A 17,726-nucleotide genomic window follows, 5' to 3' on the forward strand; every position below is an offset into this window, starting at 1 on the left:
ATTACACCATGGCCCGTATTCTCGTCAGTTAAGGAAGCTCCATAAGACCTCTTCCGAAGTGATTTATTTTGTTTACTACACCTTTGCCGCCGTCTTCCGTGTTACTTAAATCATTCTAATATCATCATACTCTGCATAGACAATGTACAATACGAAATTATCCAACCGCATCCAAAAATAAATCGCTAAGGAAGAAGCGTTAGGGACCTTCTATAACCGTACAATTCCTTAACCCATTACCAACGTTGTCATTCTTATTTATTCATATTTAACGTTACATGTTTATATTCGGTTTAGGATAGGATTTTCAAAATGTAGTAGACAACGCCTTCACTAACACCGTCAATATGAGAGACGTATGAGGTCAGAAATCAGGTGGGTGTGATGATGATGATGATGATGATGATGATGATGGTGATGATGATAATGATGAAAAATATTTGTTTCCTCAAAATACTAAGAAATATCAAACGCCTCATCAAATTAACGGCGACAGTGTTGGTGTGGAAATGCATCCCAGGGAGAGAGAGAGAGAGAGAGAGAGAAGGGGGGAGCAGAGGGGGGGGGGTCCAGCACCGCCCCTTCCCATGCAACTTTATTACCGTATATCTAACCCAGTTGGTAAGAGCACGTATGTGTTCCACGCCTCTGCAGGTACAGAAGCAGCGGGAAGTGAAGAGCGAGAATACAACCTTCCCTCCAGTACTCACACAGTTGCCTCTTCTCATCTCACCTTCATCCACAGGTAAGAGTCTTTAGTGGAGACTGTTTTTAATCCAATCATTATAATGCAGTACTTTCGGCTACATTACTGATCCAGACAGATGATTTTATTCATCTTTATAAAGAAATCCTCACTTCGACGATCACTTTACTCTTTAAATCCTTTCTGAATTTTATATAACTACAAAACAGAAAGCTTTATTACTCTTAGAATGCACCTTTTGCACTGAGGAAGTTCTTCAAGTCTGTAGTCTCTTCAAGTGGAAAAGTTTATCCCAAACAGACCGAAGTCATCTTGAGATAAGAATAAAGTATAGAAGATATCTGCAGATGACAAGAGTAAAATATATAAAATCTTCTCTGGCTGAAGGCGTCTAACACATTACCCCTGTGACCTTTATTTCAACCCTGCTAGTAGACGATTTCATTTAGCAGACAGGTGTGAATATAAAAACAAAAACGTTACCGGTATATGACGGTCACACTTTTTTTTTTAGACCTGCGGTGGGTTCGAGCCCCACATTGATGAGAGTGCCTTACAGCATGATGTTATTCTACCTGTAGTTTATATGTAAAGAATTTCAGTTATATATATATATATATATATATATATATATATATATATATATATATATATAGACAGATAGATAGATAGATAGACAGATATAGATATATATATACTGAGTCAGTCACTGCCAGGTTTGGTTGCAAATTTCTCTATCTCATCTGTCCACAGATAGACAGACATAGATATATATATACTGAGTCAGTCACTGCCAGGTTTGGTTGCAAATTTCTCTATCTCATCTGTCCACCTCCTGCCTGGCCTTTTCCTGCTATACTTCCAGCTACTTAGAGTCCAGTCAGTCGACCTCTTGCTCAATCGGTTATCCTTTATTCTTGCTAAAAGACCATCCACCTCCATTTTTACTCTTTTGTAACTTTATCATGTCACTGACTCTAGTCTGCTCTCTCATCCAAGTTGATCTCTTCCTGTCTCTTAAGGATACTGACAACACTGACCTTTCCATTGCTCTTTGAGAACGGATTATTTGATTTTCCATCGATTTATTTTTTCACTTTCCAGGTCTCACGGCTTTATGACATAACTGGGATTATATATCCATTATAAAGGTACCGTTTCATACATACTGGCAAACTACTTTTTATGGTGTCCATGGTAACCGAAAACTTTCCATCCAACTGTAATGCGCCATTTTGTTTCGCTACCATGGATATCGTTAGTTTTAGTTTTTGCCCCAAGTAATTGTACTCCGCGACTTCTTCAAGAATTTCTTCATTTATTCTATAGATTTGGTGTATTTGGATTAAACATTATCTAAGTTTTACTCCAGTTCGTCTTTAGCCCTACTTTGAGAACTCTCTATTTAGGTCATTTAACATTTCTTGCAATGTATCTGCTGTTTCTGAGATTAGGACAATGTCATCTGCAAATCTTAAGTTGTTTAGGTTTTCACAATCTATGTTCACTCCTTTGTTCTCTCAGTCAAGTTTTCTGAAAATACTCTCTAGGCATGCTGTAAATAATTTTGGTGAAACTGTATCTCCCTGACACACGCACTTCTCAATCTACATTTTTTCCGAATGTTTGTGTAGTTTAGCTGTAGTAGTTCCCTCTTTATATATGTTTTCGTGCAATTTTACAACGTTCTCATTGACTCCTTGTTCTCGCAATGAATTTATAATTGCTGGGTGCTCCACTGCATAGAAAGCCTCTTCTAATCAACAAAACCTAAGCACAGTGGTTTATTATATTCTGTAGTTTTCTCAGCTGATTCATTTTTTTTTCATTCATTGCCAGACGCCATGTATCCCAAACGGGGTGGCCAAGGGCTTAGAGTTAATTGTTTTACAGGGAGGGGCACTAATCCTCCACCAACCCCACTTGACACGTAGGGAGAATGTTATGCCAACAGCATCTGGTGTTCCCAGGCGGTCACCCATCCAAGTACTAACCAGACCCAACGTTGCTTATTCAATGTGTGAAAATGATCAGTAGTCGAATACGCGCGTCGGAATCCTACCTGTGAGGATGGGTTTCTTCTAAATTTGTTGTCATTCTGTTTGTAAGGACTTTAGCTGATGAGTTTGTAAATAACTGGTAAAAAGCTAATGGGTCGACAGTTACTAAGATCTTTCGAGTCGCCATTTTTGAAGATCGAAATAACTGTTGCATTACATCATGGTTTGGGAATTTTCTTCTCCTGTATACACCGAGTAAATAAGTAGGCGAGCCTGTTTTATACTTCGGCATCCGACAGTAAATCTGCTACTATTTCATCTTCTGGAGCCTTCCCTCTTTTCATACTTCACGTTACCCGCGTTTCGGCAATATCAGTTCTCTCCCAGGACGCGTTTCACTTCAAAACTCTCTCCCACCAGTCTGCAAGGAGCTATCACAACGAGATTATTTACGTTGCTTTAATGAGTACGAATGAGGGAAATGACTCCATAAAAGTAGTGAGTCACTGGTTGAACAGGGTCAAAAAGGAATTTAACTCCTTTCAAGAGTCTGTCCGGCCCGAGAAATGATCTTGATATATTCCAGTTGCGAACCACCATTGCACCAACAGTTGCCTGCCTTCCATATGTAGCCCAGATTGTATTATCTAGGACAGTACTTATGAACTTCCTAAGGCTTAGGCAATGAATGAGATCATTACTTTTATTTCTACCTTTATCCGTTGTTGTTACTGCAATCACAGGCTGACCTTAATGTGAATCTGCTGGACAGCAGGGAACTGACAGTTTCCACCGGTCTCTCTCTCTCTCTCTCTCTCTCTCTCTCTCTCTCTCTCTCTCTCTCTCGCTGTTCGTTAAGATCATTTTGAAGGATTGTCAGTAATGTAATAAGGTAGTATAGTCAGCCAAAAAAGTCGTGTCTTCGTTCTGAACCCCGTAAATATTCGAAGAGATAAGTGGAAACAGCAGGGATAGCTTCACAAGTCTGGTAACTGTGTCTAACCAGACGGTGGTGTGGGTGTGTGAATTGGGGGTGCAGGTGGGAAAGTGGGGTGTGTGTGTGTGTGCTGTAATTATTGTTGGCAGTGTGATCTGTAATTTTTGTTGGCAGTGTAGTACAGCAATACACCGCACAGTAAAGGCGCTAAATGTGATATTACACCTGATTTAATACCTGTAAATAGTGAAATGTATCGTTAACCTGAAATAATGCCGATACCATCTAGCCAAACAAGCGTTAGCAGAAATGACGAGGTTCTACCCCCCCCCCTCCCCACTTTCCTGCCACACTCTCTCCGCCGGGCATCAGGTAGCCACATAACATGGGAATAAAGGACAAGCAGCTGTGCTTTTACTGTATGTTTACCTTCTGAACATGACAGGATATATTTCATACCATTATCATGTGTAGTCAATTGGTGGGTGACAGAGTGACTTGGAGGCGTTTTGTCTGCGGCCACCCTTTGCGGGATTAGGGCGTCGGGCTATAGATAGATAGATAGATAGATCATGTGTGGTGTGGCACAGAGGCATGATGTGCCTTCACAGTAATAACGAGAAAAGCATTTGTTTCCACAAGTGGTTAATGTTTTAGTAAAGGTGTAAGGGAAACCTGGCCACAGGTGTTACGCACGGTGATGACACCCAGATATACACCCACCAGCTTCACAGTCATTCAGTTATCTATATTGGGCGACAGGAAAATTAGAGGGGAGATTCATGTTGTCACTAATAAATGTTGTTTTATATTATCACAACCATGACATTCCATTAAATTCCAAACACTCGTTATGAAACGTATTCCACAGTCATTCCGTCCTCTGAAGTATTCCAAATATCAAAGATGAATTAGACATGACTGCCCATGTATATGAAACTGCAGTATATTCTGATTACATGTAAACTCATGATGATGCATAATGTAGACATTTAGCGACATATTATTGATAAAAATTGACTATAACCCTATTACCCAGTATGTTATTCCCAACAGCTTCCACCCTTCGGTAATACATGGTATATAAAACATGACAGCACACACACCCTCCACTACCCCACCTCCACCCCCAATCCACTCACCTCCACCTGCGTCTGGTCTGACACAGTTGCCAGACTTGTGAAGCTATCCCTGCTGCTTCCACTTATCTGTTCGAATATTTACGGGGTTCGGAACGAAGACACGACTTTTTTGGCTGACTATACATTCCTTCTAAATTGGCGTGGCAATATGCTGGCAGTGTTATTCAACCAGGACATGCACCCATGTGACCGCGCATACACTCTTTTGTTTTCTCATTCCTTCATCCATTGCTTCTCTCCTATTTATTTCTCTTCCCCCCTCCCCTCTACTTCATATCCTCCTCCACTGACCTCTCATTTCTTTCTTTTCCCCCGCATTTCCTTCACACACACACACACACACACACACACACACACACACACACACACACACACACACAAAACCACTCGCCTGCCGCACAACACCACATCCTGTGAGGGGTAGCGCCAAAAAAAAAAAAAAAAAAAAGAATCTCCAGGCTTTTACCTTTCCTATTTTGCAATAGCCCTTCCCCATCTCCCACACCACACCATCCTCCCTCGTACACTCAACGATTATTTCGTTTTTGGTAGCGTATAAACGACTCATTTTAGTGTGCCTGACCCCATCATTACAGAGAGGTCAACATTTCATTTTAAACAGACGTAGAAGTAAATAACGGGGTAAACAGATGGACGGATAGAGATACATAACATACACAGATAATACACTCATACAGACAGATGGGCCGGTAGGCGGAGACAAACGTTTTGGAGGCGTGGTTGTGCAGGGAAGTTGTTGGTGGTGCATGTGAAAGCAGATATCAATGTGGTGAAATGGATTAAGGTCCCACATTCTGGTTGTGTGGGTTAAACAGGGTTCTGTGACTGCAACAGTCTCTCTCTCTCTCTCTCTCTCTCTCTCTCTCTGATGGTGCCGCCTTTCTGCTTATACCAACCCCTTATTACCTTTTCACTACATCGTCACTTCTGATGTCAGTGTATTTGTATTTTATTCATATCTATGTTTCACCTCTGGCATTACCGGTTATCGGAATACTATGTTCAGTAAGTTCCTCTAAGTTTTCTTCAGGCATTTTGGTTTTGTCATGTATTGCTTTACCTATCTTCCTGTATGAATTATGTCCCTTAAGGGCTGGAGAGTAAGGACGATCCTATAATTTTTGTACTTTATATCGTACTTAAGCTTCTGTAAATGTCATTAACTTTCTCATCATCCTGAGACTAGACCACTTCGCAAGAACTATATCCATATAGTGAATATGAGGATACAACTCTCAGTATATAGGTATACTTCTTCCATTTGAACACTTCACGTCGGTGTTAAATTACGAGTCTCTTGTGTGCACATGTAATATCGGGGAATATTACTAATAATACCCCGTTCCCTTCAGCCTCTTCCTTCCCTCCCTCCCTCCTGTTCCTCCACTCCTCGGTATCGGCGTGACTGCAGCGGGAGCCAGACACGCACCTCCTCAACTCCTGTTCCCAGACAGATGGGGTTGGGTGGGTGGGTGGGGGGGATGTTGGGGGTTCAAGGTTACCGACGCTTCATCCCACGCTAACCCCCCTTACCTCGCAGGTGTCTCATTACCCAATCCCACGCTAACCCCCCTTACCTCGCAGGTGTCTCATTACCCAATCCCACGCTAACCCCCCTTACCTCGCAGGTGTCTCATTACCCAGTCTCAAATTCCCCAATCCTTCTCATTCCTCCCCTCCAATCCTCTTCCTTTCCTCTCCTCCAGTCCCCTTCCTTTCCTCCTCCGCAGTCCCCTTCATTTCCTCCCTTCTAGCCCCCGTCCTTTCGTCCCCTCGGCCCTCTTCTTTCTTCCTCTCCAGTCCCCTTCCTTTCCTCCTCTCTAGCTCCCTTCCTTTCCTCCCTTCGAGCCTATTCATTCTTCCTCTCCAGTCCCTTCCCTTTCCTCTCCTCCAGTTCTATTCCAGTCCCCATTTTCCTTCCCCTCCAGTCCCCTTCCATTCCCCATCTCTAGTCGCTCTACTTTCTTTGCCTCTAGTCCCCCTTTCTTTCCCTCCTTCAGTCCCTCTTCTTTTCTCCCTCCAATATCCCTTCTTTCCTCCCCTCTGCTCCCTCTCCCTTCTTGCCCTACTCTTCTTGTGCCCTTTTCCACCCCTTTCCTGCCTTCAATTACCCACCTCTCCTTCCCCAGCCCTCTTTCCCTTCCCTTTCCTACCTCCAACCAGTCATATTTTCCTCCCTGACACCCTTCCCTTCCATTTTCTACCTTCATCTTTTCCCTCCTCCCCTACCTCACTCCACAGACAGCATATGGGTCTGCCAATTACACAATGCTGTTAATCCCTTCAGTACAAATACATCTTTTGTTTTATTCCGTTGCTATATGTGATGCTATAAGCGTTATTTTAAAATAACGCACACAACATGGACTATCATGCTAAGCATGATCTTTCGGTATCCGAGTAGATTAACAGACAGTGTGAGTGGTGGCATGTCATGATTCATGAATCAAATCCTCGTCAACTCACAGACACCTTAATTACACTTCGGGTTCACATGAGTACAACAACGAACAAGACATAACCAGAGCAGAAGAGGCATCAGGGAACTTCACAGGCTCATAACAGTATGGTGCTGGACGGCCCTAAGATGTAGAGATGAAATGACTACATACCCAAAGACCCATACATATTGAAATTTCTTCTGCAAAGGCAACAAGTAACATAAAAATACCGTACCACCAATAGACCTAGTACTACTCCTGCTCCTTGGTGAAGCAGAAACTGTGGCTCTATGAACTGGTTCTGAAACTAAAATTACCTTTTAAAAAATATAAAGATGCAACTGTTCCTGTAACAAACCTCATTTTATCTACGTATCAGCTCTAATTAACTCTTTGGGCCCACTAAATCATTTCCACATGCTGTACCAACACGAGGTGGTGTGAGTTTAATTAAACAATATCTTATTAAACGTAAAGGAACTTAAAGTATAATATATAAACATTAGCATACCACAATTTAACTAGCATACAAAGCTAAAGATATACTGAACGCCGGTTCATAAACTAAGATACGTTTGAACAGTTAACAAACTTTCTGATAAAACCGCCTGTAGTTTCCCCAATCACAGTAGTTCGTTAAATAGTGGGCTTAAACGTCCACAAACATTAACCCCACCCCTACCTTACAGAGATGCACGCAGTTGTGGTGGTATCACTACTGGTGGCTTTGGCGGCAGTAGAGGTCCATCCACAGTGTTTCACCAGCAATGACGTCGTGCCAGCGCAGTTTGTCCAGGATCTCTCAGGCATCAGCCATCTAGGTGCCGAGCTTTACCGCCATCTGGATGGGACGGGAAACCTCTTCTTTTCGCCCTACAGCATCTGGTCCGCTCTCAGTCTTGCCTACCTGGGGGCCCGTGGCAATACTGAAGCTCAGCTTAGTCAGGCACTCAAGGTTGATGGCAAAATGAAGACTCTGCACTTGATTAATAACCTGAAAAATATGTGAGTTTGAATACTTGGAGCTTTGTCTATAAATATGAATTAATTTGCAACCCTCATAATTGGAGGTGTGCTCTATCACATTTTTTTTAAAATACAAGTGACAATATCAATTGGGGAAAACTATCAAATACCCTGATAAGTATCAAAGGAACTTTAATAGGCAGTTTTTCTGAATTTACTGCAGGCTCAAATATCATGTCAAAACTGAGACACAAGGAAAACCCTACTGTATCTTGGGGCCAGTGGCAATACCAAGTCATTCAGGTGCTCTGAGTTGATGGCAATTTATCAGTAGCTTTGAGTAAGATGACTTTGAACGCAAAGATTTTTACTTTGATAATATTAACTATTTGGGGATATAATGAGAGTACATAGTCTCTATATAGTCCAGTGCTCAGTACTGATAGCTAAATTAAAACCCTACACTGACCAGGATAGACTAACAGGTGACGACTATGGACCGAACAAAGGACATGGTACGGATTGCGACAGGGAATGTAAGGGGTGCAAATGATAAGGTGAAGGACAGAAAGACTGTACAGGTGCTTGAGGGTGCAAAAGTGGATGTATGTGGAATAACCAAGACTAAATGGAGAGGTGAGAGTGTGAAAGAGTGGGAATATGGATGCGGTATATGCGCGGGAGTGAACGAGAATGAGAGGGCAAAAGGAGTGTATATTGTTGTGTGCAAGAGATGAAAGGAGAATATAAGAGAGTATGGAGCAATTGGTTCAAGGATTGTGTGGCTAAGATTGAAAGTTGGACTACAAATGTCAGCGATCGTGTGTATGTGCCAACGCAAGATCATGCATGTAGAATGAAAGAAGAGTTCTGGACAAATGTGGCAGTGTGCATGGAAGAGTTTGAAAGGAATAAGAGTGTTTTTGATTGGAGATATGAATGGAAAAGTAGGGAATGTGAAGGTGGATGGAGTAGTTGGTGAGTGGGGTGTGCCTGTACCAGAAGCGGATGAGAATGGCAGTGCTCTAGTGGACATTTGTGCAGGGAGGAGCTTAGTAAATAGCCAATACCCTCTTTAGACGCAAAATGATCCACAGGTATACATGACGAGTGATGAGAAGGGCAGGTGGTGAACTGAATGAACAGAAGGCAATGATTGATTATGTCTGTGTGGATGACAGAATGAGGTGTGTAACTGATGCGAGACCATACAGAGGTTGGGGGAGGGGATTTTCTGACCACCACTTCGTGGTGGCGAAAGTCAAGGTTCAAATGAAATGGATGAACAGAAGAAGGGAAGGATAGGAGGAAGTAGTTCATATAAGGAGGGTAAAAGGGTTGCAAGAGGATGGAAAAATGTAGAATATAAGAGAGAAGTGAAGGAGCGACCGGGTAAATATGATTTGAAGCAGATGGGGCACGTGGAAGGTGTGTCAAGATATTCACAGAAGTAATCTGTGCTGCATGTGAGGTGGTGTATGGGGTGAAGAGGACGAAAGGAGGTGCGGGGAACAGCATGGTGGAATAAAGAGGTGAAACGGACTGTGGCACAAAAGAAGAAAGAACATAGTGAGTGGATGAGAAACGGGCGTGGAGGAAGCTGAATGACGGAAGAGAGAGTTATATGTAGAGAGGATGAGAGAGGTGAAAAGATTAATAAGAGAAAGTAAGAAAGAAGTTGATAAGGAATTGGAAGGAATTTGAGTGTAAAGTAGGGGGAGTGTAAGAAAATGTTCTGGAAAGAGGTAAAGAGAGTTAGACAGGGTGATAAAGAAGTTAGTTGGGAAGCAGGGGCGTCCACAGGATTTTTTGTAACGGGGGCAAAATAAAAGAAATTATACATATATGTGCGGTTATATCAAAATATGCACACTCCAAATAGGCATAGGCATATACTTACATGAGTTACATGACTTACATCAAATGCACAGTGACAGAATGCATGAATCGACTCAAATCACTCAATCATCCTTGAACAAGAACTGAAGCCGTACGAATTCCAAGGGGGGGGGCAATTGCCCCTCCTTGAACCCCTCCCCCCCCTCCGGACCCGGATGTCCATGTTGGGGAGTGAAAGATAAAAATGGTCGATTGCTAGTGGAGATGGGAGAAAAAGTGAGCAGATAGAGAAAACACTTTAAGGAGCTGTTGAACATAGAGAATGAATGTAATGTGCGTATGTGGCTAGGGAATGGCTTGGAGAAGGAGGGAGGTAAGAAGACAGAAAGAAATCAGTAGGATGGAAGTTGTGGAAGCAATGAAGAAAGTCAAAATGGGGAAAGCACCAGGAGTTATTGGGTGTGTGTGGTGAAATGTTGAAGCATGGGAGAAAGAGAGTAGTAGAATGGATGTGGAAGATGTGCAAATTGGCCTGGGAGGAAGGCAGAGTTCCAGAGAATTAGAAGTCATGTATAATTATTCCCCTGTACAAAGGAAAAGGTGAGAAAGATGTGTGTCGTAATCAAAGGGGCATTTGTTTTCTTAGTGTAATAGGAAAAGTAAATGATAGGATAATTATTGATAGAGTTAGGGAAATAACAAGAATTAGTAGGAGAAGAACAAGGAGGTTTTAGGAAGGGAAGAGGTTGTGTAGATCAGATATTCATTCTTAGGTCTTTAGTGGAAAAGTTTAGAGAAGAGAAAGAAGTTGTGTGTGGCCTTAGTGGATTTGGAGAAAGCATATGACAGAGTGGACAGACAAGGAATGCGGAAAGTATTAAGAATATATGAGTAAAAAGGAAGTTGCTGAATGCCGTGAAGGGTATGTGTATGAGTGTGTTAAGGATGCAGTGCATATGGACCATGAACTGAGTGAATTTTTCTGTTTGATGGGTGGATTGAAATGGGGATGTGTCATGTCTCCATGGTTATTCAATCTGCATATGGATGGGGGTTATAAAAGAGAAACAAGGTAGGGCAGTGAATGTTGGAGCGGCCCTAATGAGAAAGGGCAGTGTTTGGACACTCCCTGTACCGTTATCTGCAGATGATACTGTGTTGTTACCTGAAGACGAAGGGGAGCTGCAAGTCTTGGTGAACGAGTCTGGGAGAGAGTGTAAGAAACGGAATCTAAAGGTGAATGTAGGGAAGAGTAAAGCTATGGTCTTCGAGAGAAATGAAGTCACTGAATATTCAGTGAGGTTGGATGAGGAGCAAATGGAAAATGTGAGTACGTTTAAGTACTTGGGTACTGTGATGAGTAAGGGTGGATATTTAGAGGGTGTAGTGCTTGAATGGTCACAACAAGAAAGAAAGGTTGCTGGTTCTTTGAAAGCAGTGATAAGAAACAGGGAAGTGGGCATGGAAGTAAAAAAGTCGCTGCATGACAGTATTGTGATACCAACTCTAACATATGGATGTGAAGCTTGGACCTTGCTGGAGGGAAACAAGAATGAGAGCAGTGGAAATGAGTAATCTGAGAGAAGCATGTGGAATCACATGGAAAGACAGACTGACAAATGATGAAGTGAAGGAGCGTTGTGGTGTGGATGTGATGGAAAGCGTTGGGAGAAATACAATGAGGTGGTTTGGCCATAAGGAGAGGATGGAGACAGAGAGACTGACGAGGAGTGTATGTGAGTGAGGCGAGGGGGGTGAGGGGAAGGCAACTGAGGATGAGATGGAGGGATGGAGTGGAGAGGTATATTGTACATGTACTGTAATAATAACAGCCTAACCACAGTTTCACTTTAACAGTACCACAGAGAGACAAATAGCAGGGGCCAACTTCACCTTCAGGGACGCAAACCGGATCTATGTGGATGACGAGTTTACTCTTCGCCAGTGTGTTACTGACCACCTGCATGAGCTGCTTCAGATCGTAGCCATACGAGGGGATGTAAGTGCTAAAAATCATAAACTACTATGTTTCCAGGGGAACAGGCTATATAGTCACCTCAACCATACCATTATGATGACACAGTGCTGTATACAGTTGCTGCCTTAACCATGTCATTTGATGCCATTACTGTACAGTATATGTTTGCTAACTTAATCATGTCATTATAATGACATATTACTGTCTAAATTCTGCTACCTCAAACTTCTTTATTCAGCTTTATAGACTTCTCGATCTAGAAGGGTTTGCTTTTGTTGCCATTCAATCTGTTCACCGTAAGGTACATCTCGTAAGATTATTAACATTTCTTAGTGGTTGCATGGATATGAGCATTGTGGTTGTGTTGATAAAAAGTGTCACATTACGTAGGAATCACTAAATCAAGGTTACGTTCCAGCAAGAAGGAATACCTCTTCAAATGTTAAAAAATCATATTCAAGGCAACGAAAAAGCTTCGAAATGTATCTGATGCTGTGACTGGATTTATTTGTGCCATTAAGTGTTATGAATAATTTAAAGAAACAAGCAATTTAAAGAAACTTGCATTTAGCTCCCTCCTCTAACAATTTTTCTCCCTCCCAAACCATTCCTCGTCTCTTTTTCTGATGATTTTTCCCTCCCACAGCCACAAGGCACAGCGCAGCTCATCAACAATTTTGTGTCAGAGATCACAGAGGACCGCATCAAAAACCTGGTATCTGCCCCTGCCCTCAGCGGAGCCGTCATGGTGTTGGTCAACGCCGTTTACTTCAAAGGCAACTGGACCAACCAATTTGAGGCCAGTGCAACGACACCAATGGATTTCAAGGTCACGCCCAACTCACAACCGCAGTCCGTTCCCATGATGACGCAGACAACGTCGCTTTTGTATGGTAATCCCTCTCTCTTTCTCTCTCTATGCAGTCTGGGAAGCTTAAATGTCAGTGGAAGTTAGTACCTTCTCTGTTCATAAAGTAAATAAAATAATAAACATGTAAAAAAGCATATTCTACATAATAATAATATTTCGAAGAGGAAAATCCATGGAAGTATCATCTTATCACCAACTTTTTTAACCGAACATAATTACCGGTACAAAATATTCCATACACCAGGTTACAGGTGTCCTCCATTCATTAAAAATTCTGTAATAGTGGACATGGGGGAACACTAATCTGGGGAAGCGAGTTTCCAAAAAGAAGTCTGGGGAATAAAAGAAGTGTAACACGCAGAAGTTCTGGAATCTGACAGTGTGACAGCCAGTTCATGAGGACTACCCATGTCGTATCGAGGAAGGTGTGCAGAGGTGGCACAATCGATGCAGGCTTGTCTGAGCATTTGCCATAAAAGTATCTGTAAACTAATAAAAAGGAGGCAACATTCAACATTCCTTACTTGAAGGGGAGGTAGTTCATTTTGTAACTGCTGGGTTATTAATGATAACCATGACAGATGTCACGTACCTCAGCCTTACAGCAGTTTTCCTCAGTCATCATAATCTCATCCAAAATCATCTAATTCTTATCTCTTACCATAAATCAGTTTTTATCATCATGATCATCACTGAGGCCATGTTTGCCACTTACAGATGGTGTGGGTAGGATCCAAAAAGAGGATAACACGAATTCAAAAGAGAATATCAGCAGAGTACCCCGTGGAAAGGTCTTTACATCCATTCATTCTTCATTCAAACCATGAAATATCAGAATATATATATATATATATATATATATATATATATATATATATATATATATATATATATATATATATATATATATATATATATTTTTTTTTACATTAAACAAGACAATCATTCAATGTAACTTCAACATAACATCTATGGAGGCAACAAGTCACAGTGGCTGGTTTCTTGGATTCCATTGAAATCATGTTCATTTGCGACTGGGGCTGCAAACAAGAACAGTTAATTCTGGATCCCATCCCACCCCATCATAAAACTCTTATGCTCTTATGATTCACTCACATCCGAATAATATCATGACATTAGCAAGAATGGAAAACTATCATCTGCCTTCGCATCTAAAGGATGGGGTGAGTCGAGATCACAAATACGGTAAAAAAAATAAAAATAAATAAATAAATAAAATGTCCATTGAAGTGGACCATGTACTCATTCCCATATAGGTCAGGCCTTCAAAATCCCGGTATGAACCAAAAACAAAACTATGTACACACATTTTGTTCAGTTGTGACAAATATCTTCCAACCTCATGATGGAGGAAAAAAAAAAAACTCTGCCTTTTAGACGTACAGGTACCCAGCACATAACCTGCAATAAGTAGGATACAATATACAAAATTATTGAAGAAAGTGAAACACATTGTTACTAGGAGAGGACTAACTTATTTTAGGCAATTGCTAACACACAGCCAACAATAAGTAGCCTATACAGAATTAATGAAAAAAAAAGGCAATGCATAATCACCCATACCTTTCTCAACAGGAAAATCAGTGGAACTAGGCGCCCATGTTCTGGAACTTCCCTACTCCGGTGACAAGATCTCTATGTTCATTATGCTTCCTGAGGAGGAGGGTGAGGCAGGATGGACAAGGCTGGTGAGTGGCTTGAGTGGTTCAGCCCTCCAACGTGTGGCAGACCGATCTCGCCTCTCCAAACGGCTTGTTGACGTCAGGCTCCCAAGGTTCAAGATGGAAAAGAGGTTGACGAGCGAACTTATACAGGTAAGGAAGAATGGATTGTTCAAGTAAAATAGGCACGATAAAGAATCAGAATTTGCCTACCATTTCACATGCCTGCCCTATACTTGGAGCATGTCTGTCACACTCCTCTGAACAAAATGTATCAGAGAACCTTCAGTAAGGAAAGGAACATACCAAGCCACTCTCAGCTTATGAATATTAGTCAGGAGAGGAGGCAAGGTGCCGTCCACCACGAAGGAACATCAGTTGGCTGCACGGGATGACCGTGTAGGAATGACTGCTTGCACGTAGTTACCGGTAATGGGTTTGCTCAACCAGAAAGACTGGGGTTACTGTACTACTATTACTACTGCTACTATTAGTCAGTAAGGGGAATAGAGTCATCATCAACTTCATCATCATCATCATCATCCAGACCTTTTTCCACCCCAGAATAAAATGTGACTGATATCATTTGAGTAAAAAGCTGAAGAACAATCAGGAAGAATGGACTGTTTAGAAGTCTGTCAGGTTTTGTTCAGAATAGAATTTTTTATAGATTTCATTTGTTTGTTGATGCACTGATAATTTTTTACTACTTTGTTATTTCTTTGTTGATGTTTAAACAAATTATTCAATCTTGCATCAGATCACTCTGTTCACCTGAGAGAAAACCTAGCAGTTCAAAGGCTAATTAATGTTTAGGATTGACATGCATGCTAATCAGTATATTAAGTACCATAAAATGTTTATTATTGTCATATTGGTGAAGTTATGAATACACCACACTTATTTCCGATTTTAAAATATCAGTGTTGTGATGGTTTTTAAAAGCGGACTAATCTTCGAAGGCCTGATATATTTACTGATATCATCATAATCCACTCCCCCTGTAATACAAGATGTGGGTAGAATCCAAATTCGGGAAAAAGAAGACACAAAAGGACAAATATTAAGAGAATGACCATTAGAATGGGCCAAATGTTTCTCCCATGTTGTTGCTGTTGTCACCCCAGTCTGTCTGACTAAGCAGAACTATCAACTGCAGGCAAGCAGGTGCCCATGCAGGGCTGCCCTGTGCAGTGAACTCTTGTTCCCATACGGCTGAAAGCACCTCACAACATGGCATGGGGATTACTGTGGAGGTTTGGTTCCTGGGTGGATGCTGCATTTGCATCTCTCCACACAGTTCCCAGGGGTACCACTGTAGGCTCCATGTCACCCCGTTATTTGGCTATACGGTTACCACACAGAAATGTAAGTGGATTCCTGAATTACAAAAACTCATTTAGCTTGTCACTCAGTGTAGTTTTAAAATTGGATTAGTAAATAGTGACAGAAAGGATCGAAGAAATGGGAAGATAAGACAAACACAGAAAATGAATGATAGGCATCCACTGTAGAAACCAGGAACAAGAAAAAGGGCAACATAAAAGCATAAATATAAATAAAACACAAAGGATGAATACTAATAAAACACCAAGTGAAATGGGCCATAAATCTATCATTCAAGCCTGCGAAATTTTTGGCACTACTGAATTATAGTCATGTTCCTAACATTATAGTATCTGAGCTAAGTGGGGGCCCAAGGCTCTGGTAATAATCCACTGCTGGACCCAGACTATATAAGTTTTATACAACCCAGTCTATAACAATTTAATCCTTTTTCTTATTTTCCTACCTCCAGATGATTTATTTAATTTGCACATTTTTTACTGGGAGTGATAAATTATAGTATCTGAAAACCCCTTCACTAACAGCGATCCTTTATATTTCGAATACTATCATCTGGCAGTGACCAGACAAAATACAAGACTACCCGTCATCCGTGAGCCACGTAGACTGTAATACTTTTAGATGAAAACTTAATTATATATTCATCCTGGATGACTCTTAATGCTGGCTGAGTGACATGTGAACTTAAGTTGTGACGCTAAACAACTTTTATTAATAACTTTTCCTTCTACAATTAATACTTTCTGAGATTATAGTTTTCGACACAGACACACACAGATACACTTCGTACAAAAATATATGACCATCGACTTCGTCTACCTGTGACTCTAAACTTTAATTAATAACTTTTCCTTCTACAGTCAGTATTTTCTAAGATCTGAGTTTTCCACACACACACACACACACACACACACACACACACATACATTTCGTACAAAAGTAATGACTAATGACCATGACTTCGTCTACCTGGCTCAATGAAATTAATGGGTAAAAATACCGCACCATTTTTAAGTTCACTTGACCTAAACCACTTATACTCCACAGGGACTCCAAAGCATGGGTATCACTGACCTCTTTGACGACCAGCTGAGTGATCTCTCAGTCTTCGGCCCCAACCTGGTGGTATCCGAAGCCATTCACAAGGCCTTTGTGGAGGTTAATGAGGAGGGCACAGAAGCAGCAGCAGCAACAGCATTAATAATCGGTGTAACGAGTGTCGGTGTTAGCCCACAACCCATTCCCTTCCACTGCAACAGACCCTTCTTGTTTATCATTGTTGACCATGAGACCACAAGCCTCCTGTTTATGGGCGCCTATAAGGATCCCAGCTCATAGAATGGAGGAAGACAAGGATAGAGGGTGGGGAAGAGTTGAGGGGTGGAAGTATGAGACTGAGAAAAGTTGAGGGACAAAGGACAAACATGGTAAATAGGTGAGGTGAGATTAGAGAAATGGGAAAAAGTTCGGTGACTGGGGACAAAAGGAGCCTTTTTTTTTTTTATGCAAGAAAGAAGGAACCAAAGGCCAGGAGCCCAAAAGATTGTTCCAAGTAAAAATAAAAACAAAATAACATCATCATCATCTAATCCTGTGTCGCCCCAAAGAGAAGTTTAAAAGCCCGGGGCTAGGCAAGTTGGTCCTGACATTTAAGATGAGAGTGATCTGCCTCACTCATCCGTGGGTGGCATTACTTGAGCAGTAAACCTCAACAGAGCCAAATTCAAGATCAGTTCAAGATGCCCGGACACACCGCTTTTAAACGAGTGATCATATGCAGTAGGAAATATAGACAG

General features: G+C 41.5%; 1 protein-coding gene across 1 annotated transcript in view; it reads left to right on the top strand.

Annotated features, from left to right (window-relative positions):
• Positions 1–17,338, top strand: part of LOC145404038 (uncharacterized) — a 63,241-nt gene extending 45,903 nt beyond the window's left edge. The window contains exons 7-12 of the mRNA XM_080275641.1: positions 655–745; positions 7,937–8,252; positions 11,910–12,051; positions 12,677–12,923; positions 14,498–14,736; positions 16,978–17,338. Coding sequence (XP_080131767.1) covers positions 655–745; positions 7,937–8,252; positions 11,910–12,051; positions 12,677–12,923; positions 14,498–14,736; positions 16,978–17,268 — 1,326 coding nt within the window. The 3' untranslated portion in view covers positions 17,269–17,338. The remainder of the gene's footprint in view (positions 1–654; positions 746–7,936; positions 8,253–11,909; positions 12,052–12,676; positions 12,924–14,497; positions 14,737–16,977) is intronic.
• The last annotated feature ends 388 nt before the right edge of the window (positions 17,339–17,726 follow it).

This window comes from Coenobita brevimanus, chromosome 62 (assembly GCF_032717465.1).
Source record: "Coenobita brevimanus isolate Jiangsu-jjx chromosome 62, ASM3271746v2, whole genome shotgun sequence".
NCBI classification, from domain to species: domain Eukaryota; kingdom Metazoa; phylum Arthropoda; class Malacostraca; order Decapoda; family Coenobitidae; genus Coenobita; species Coenobita brevimanus.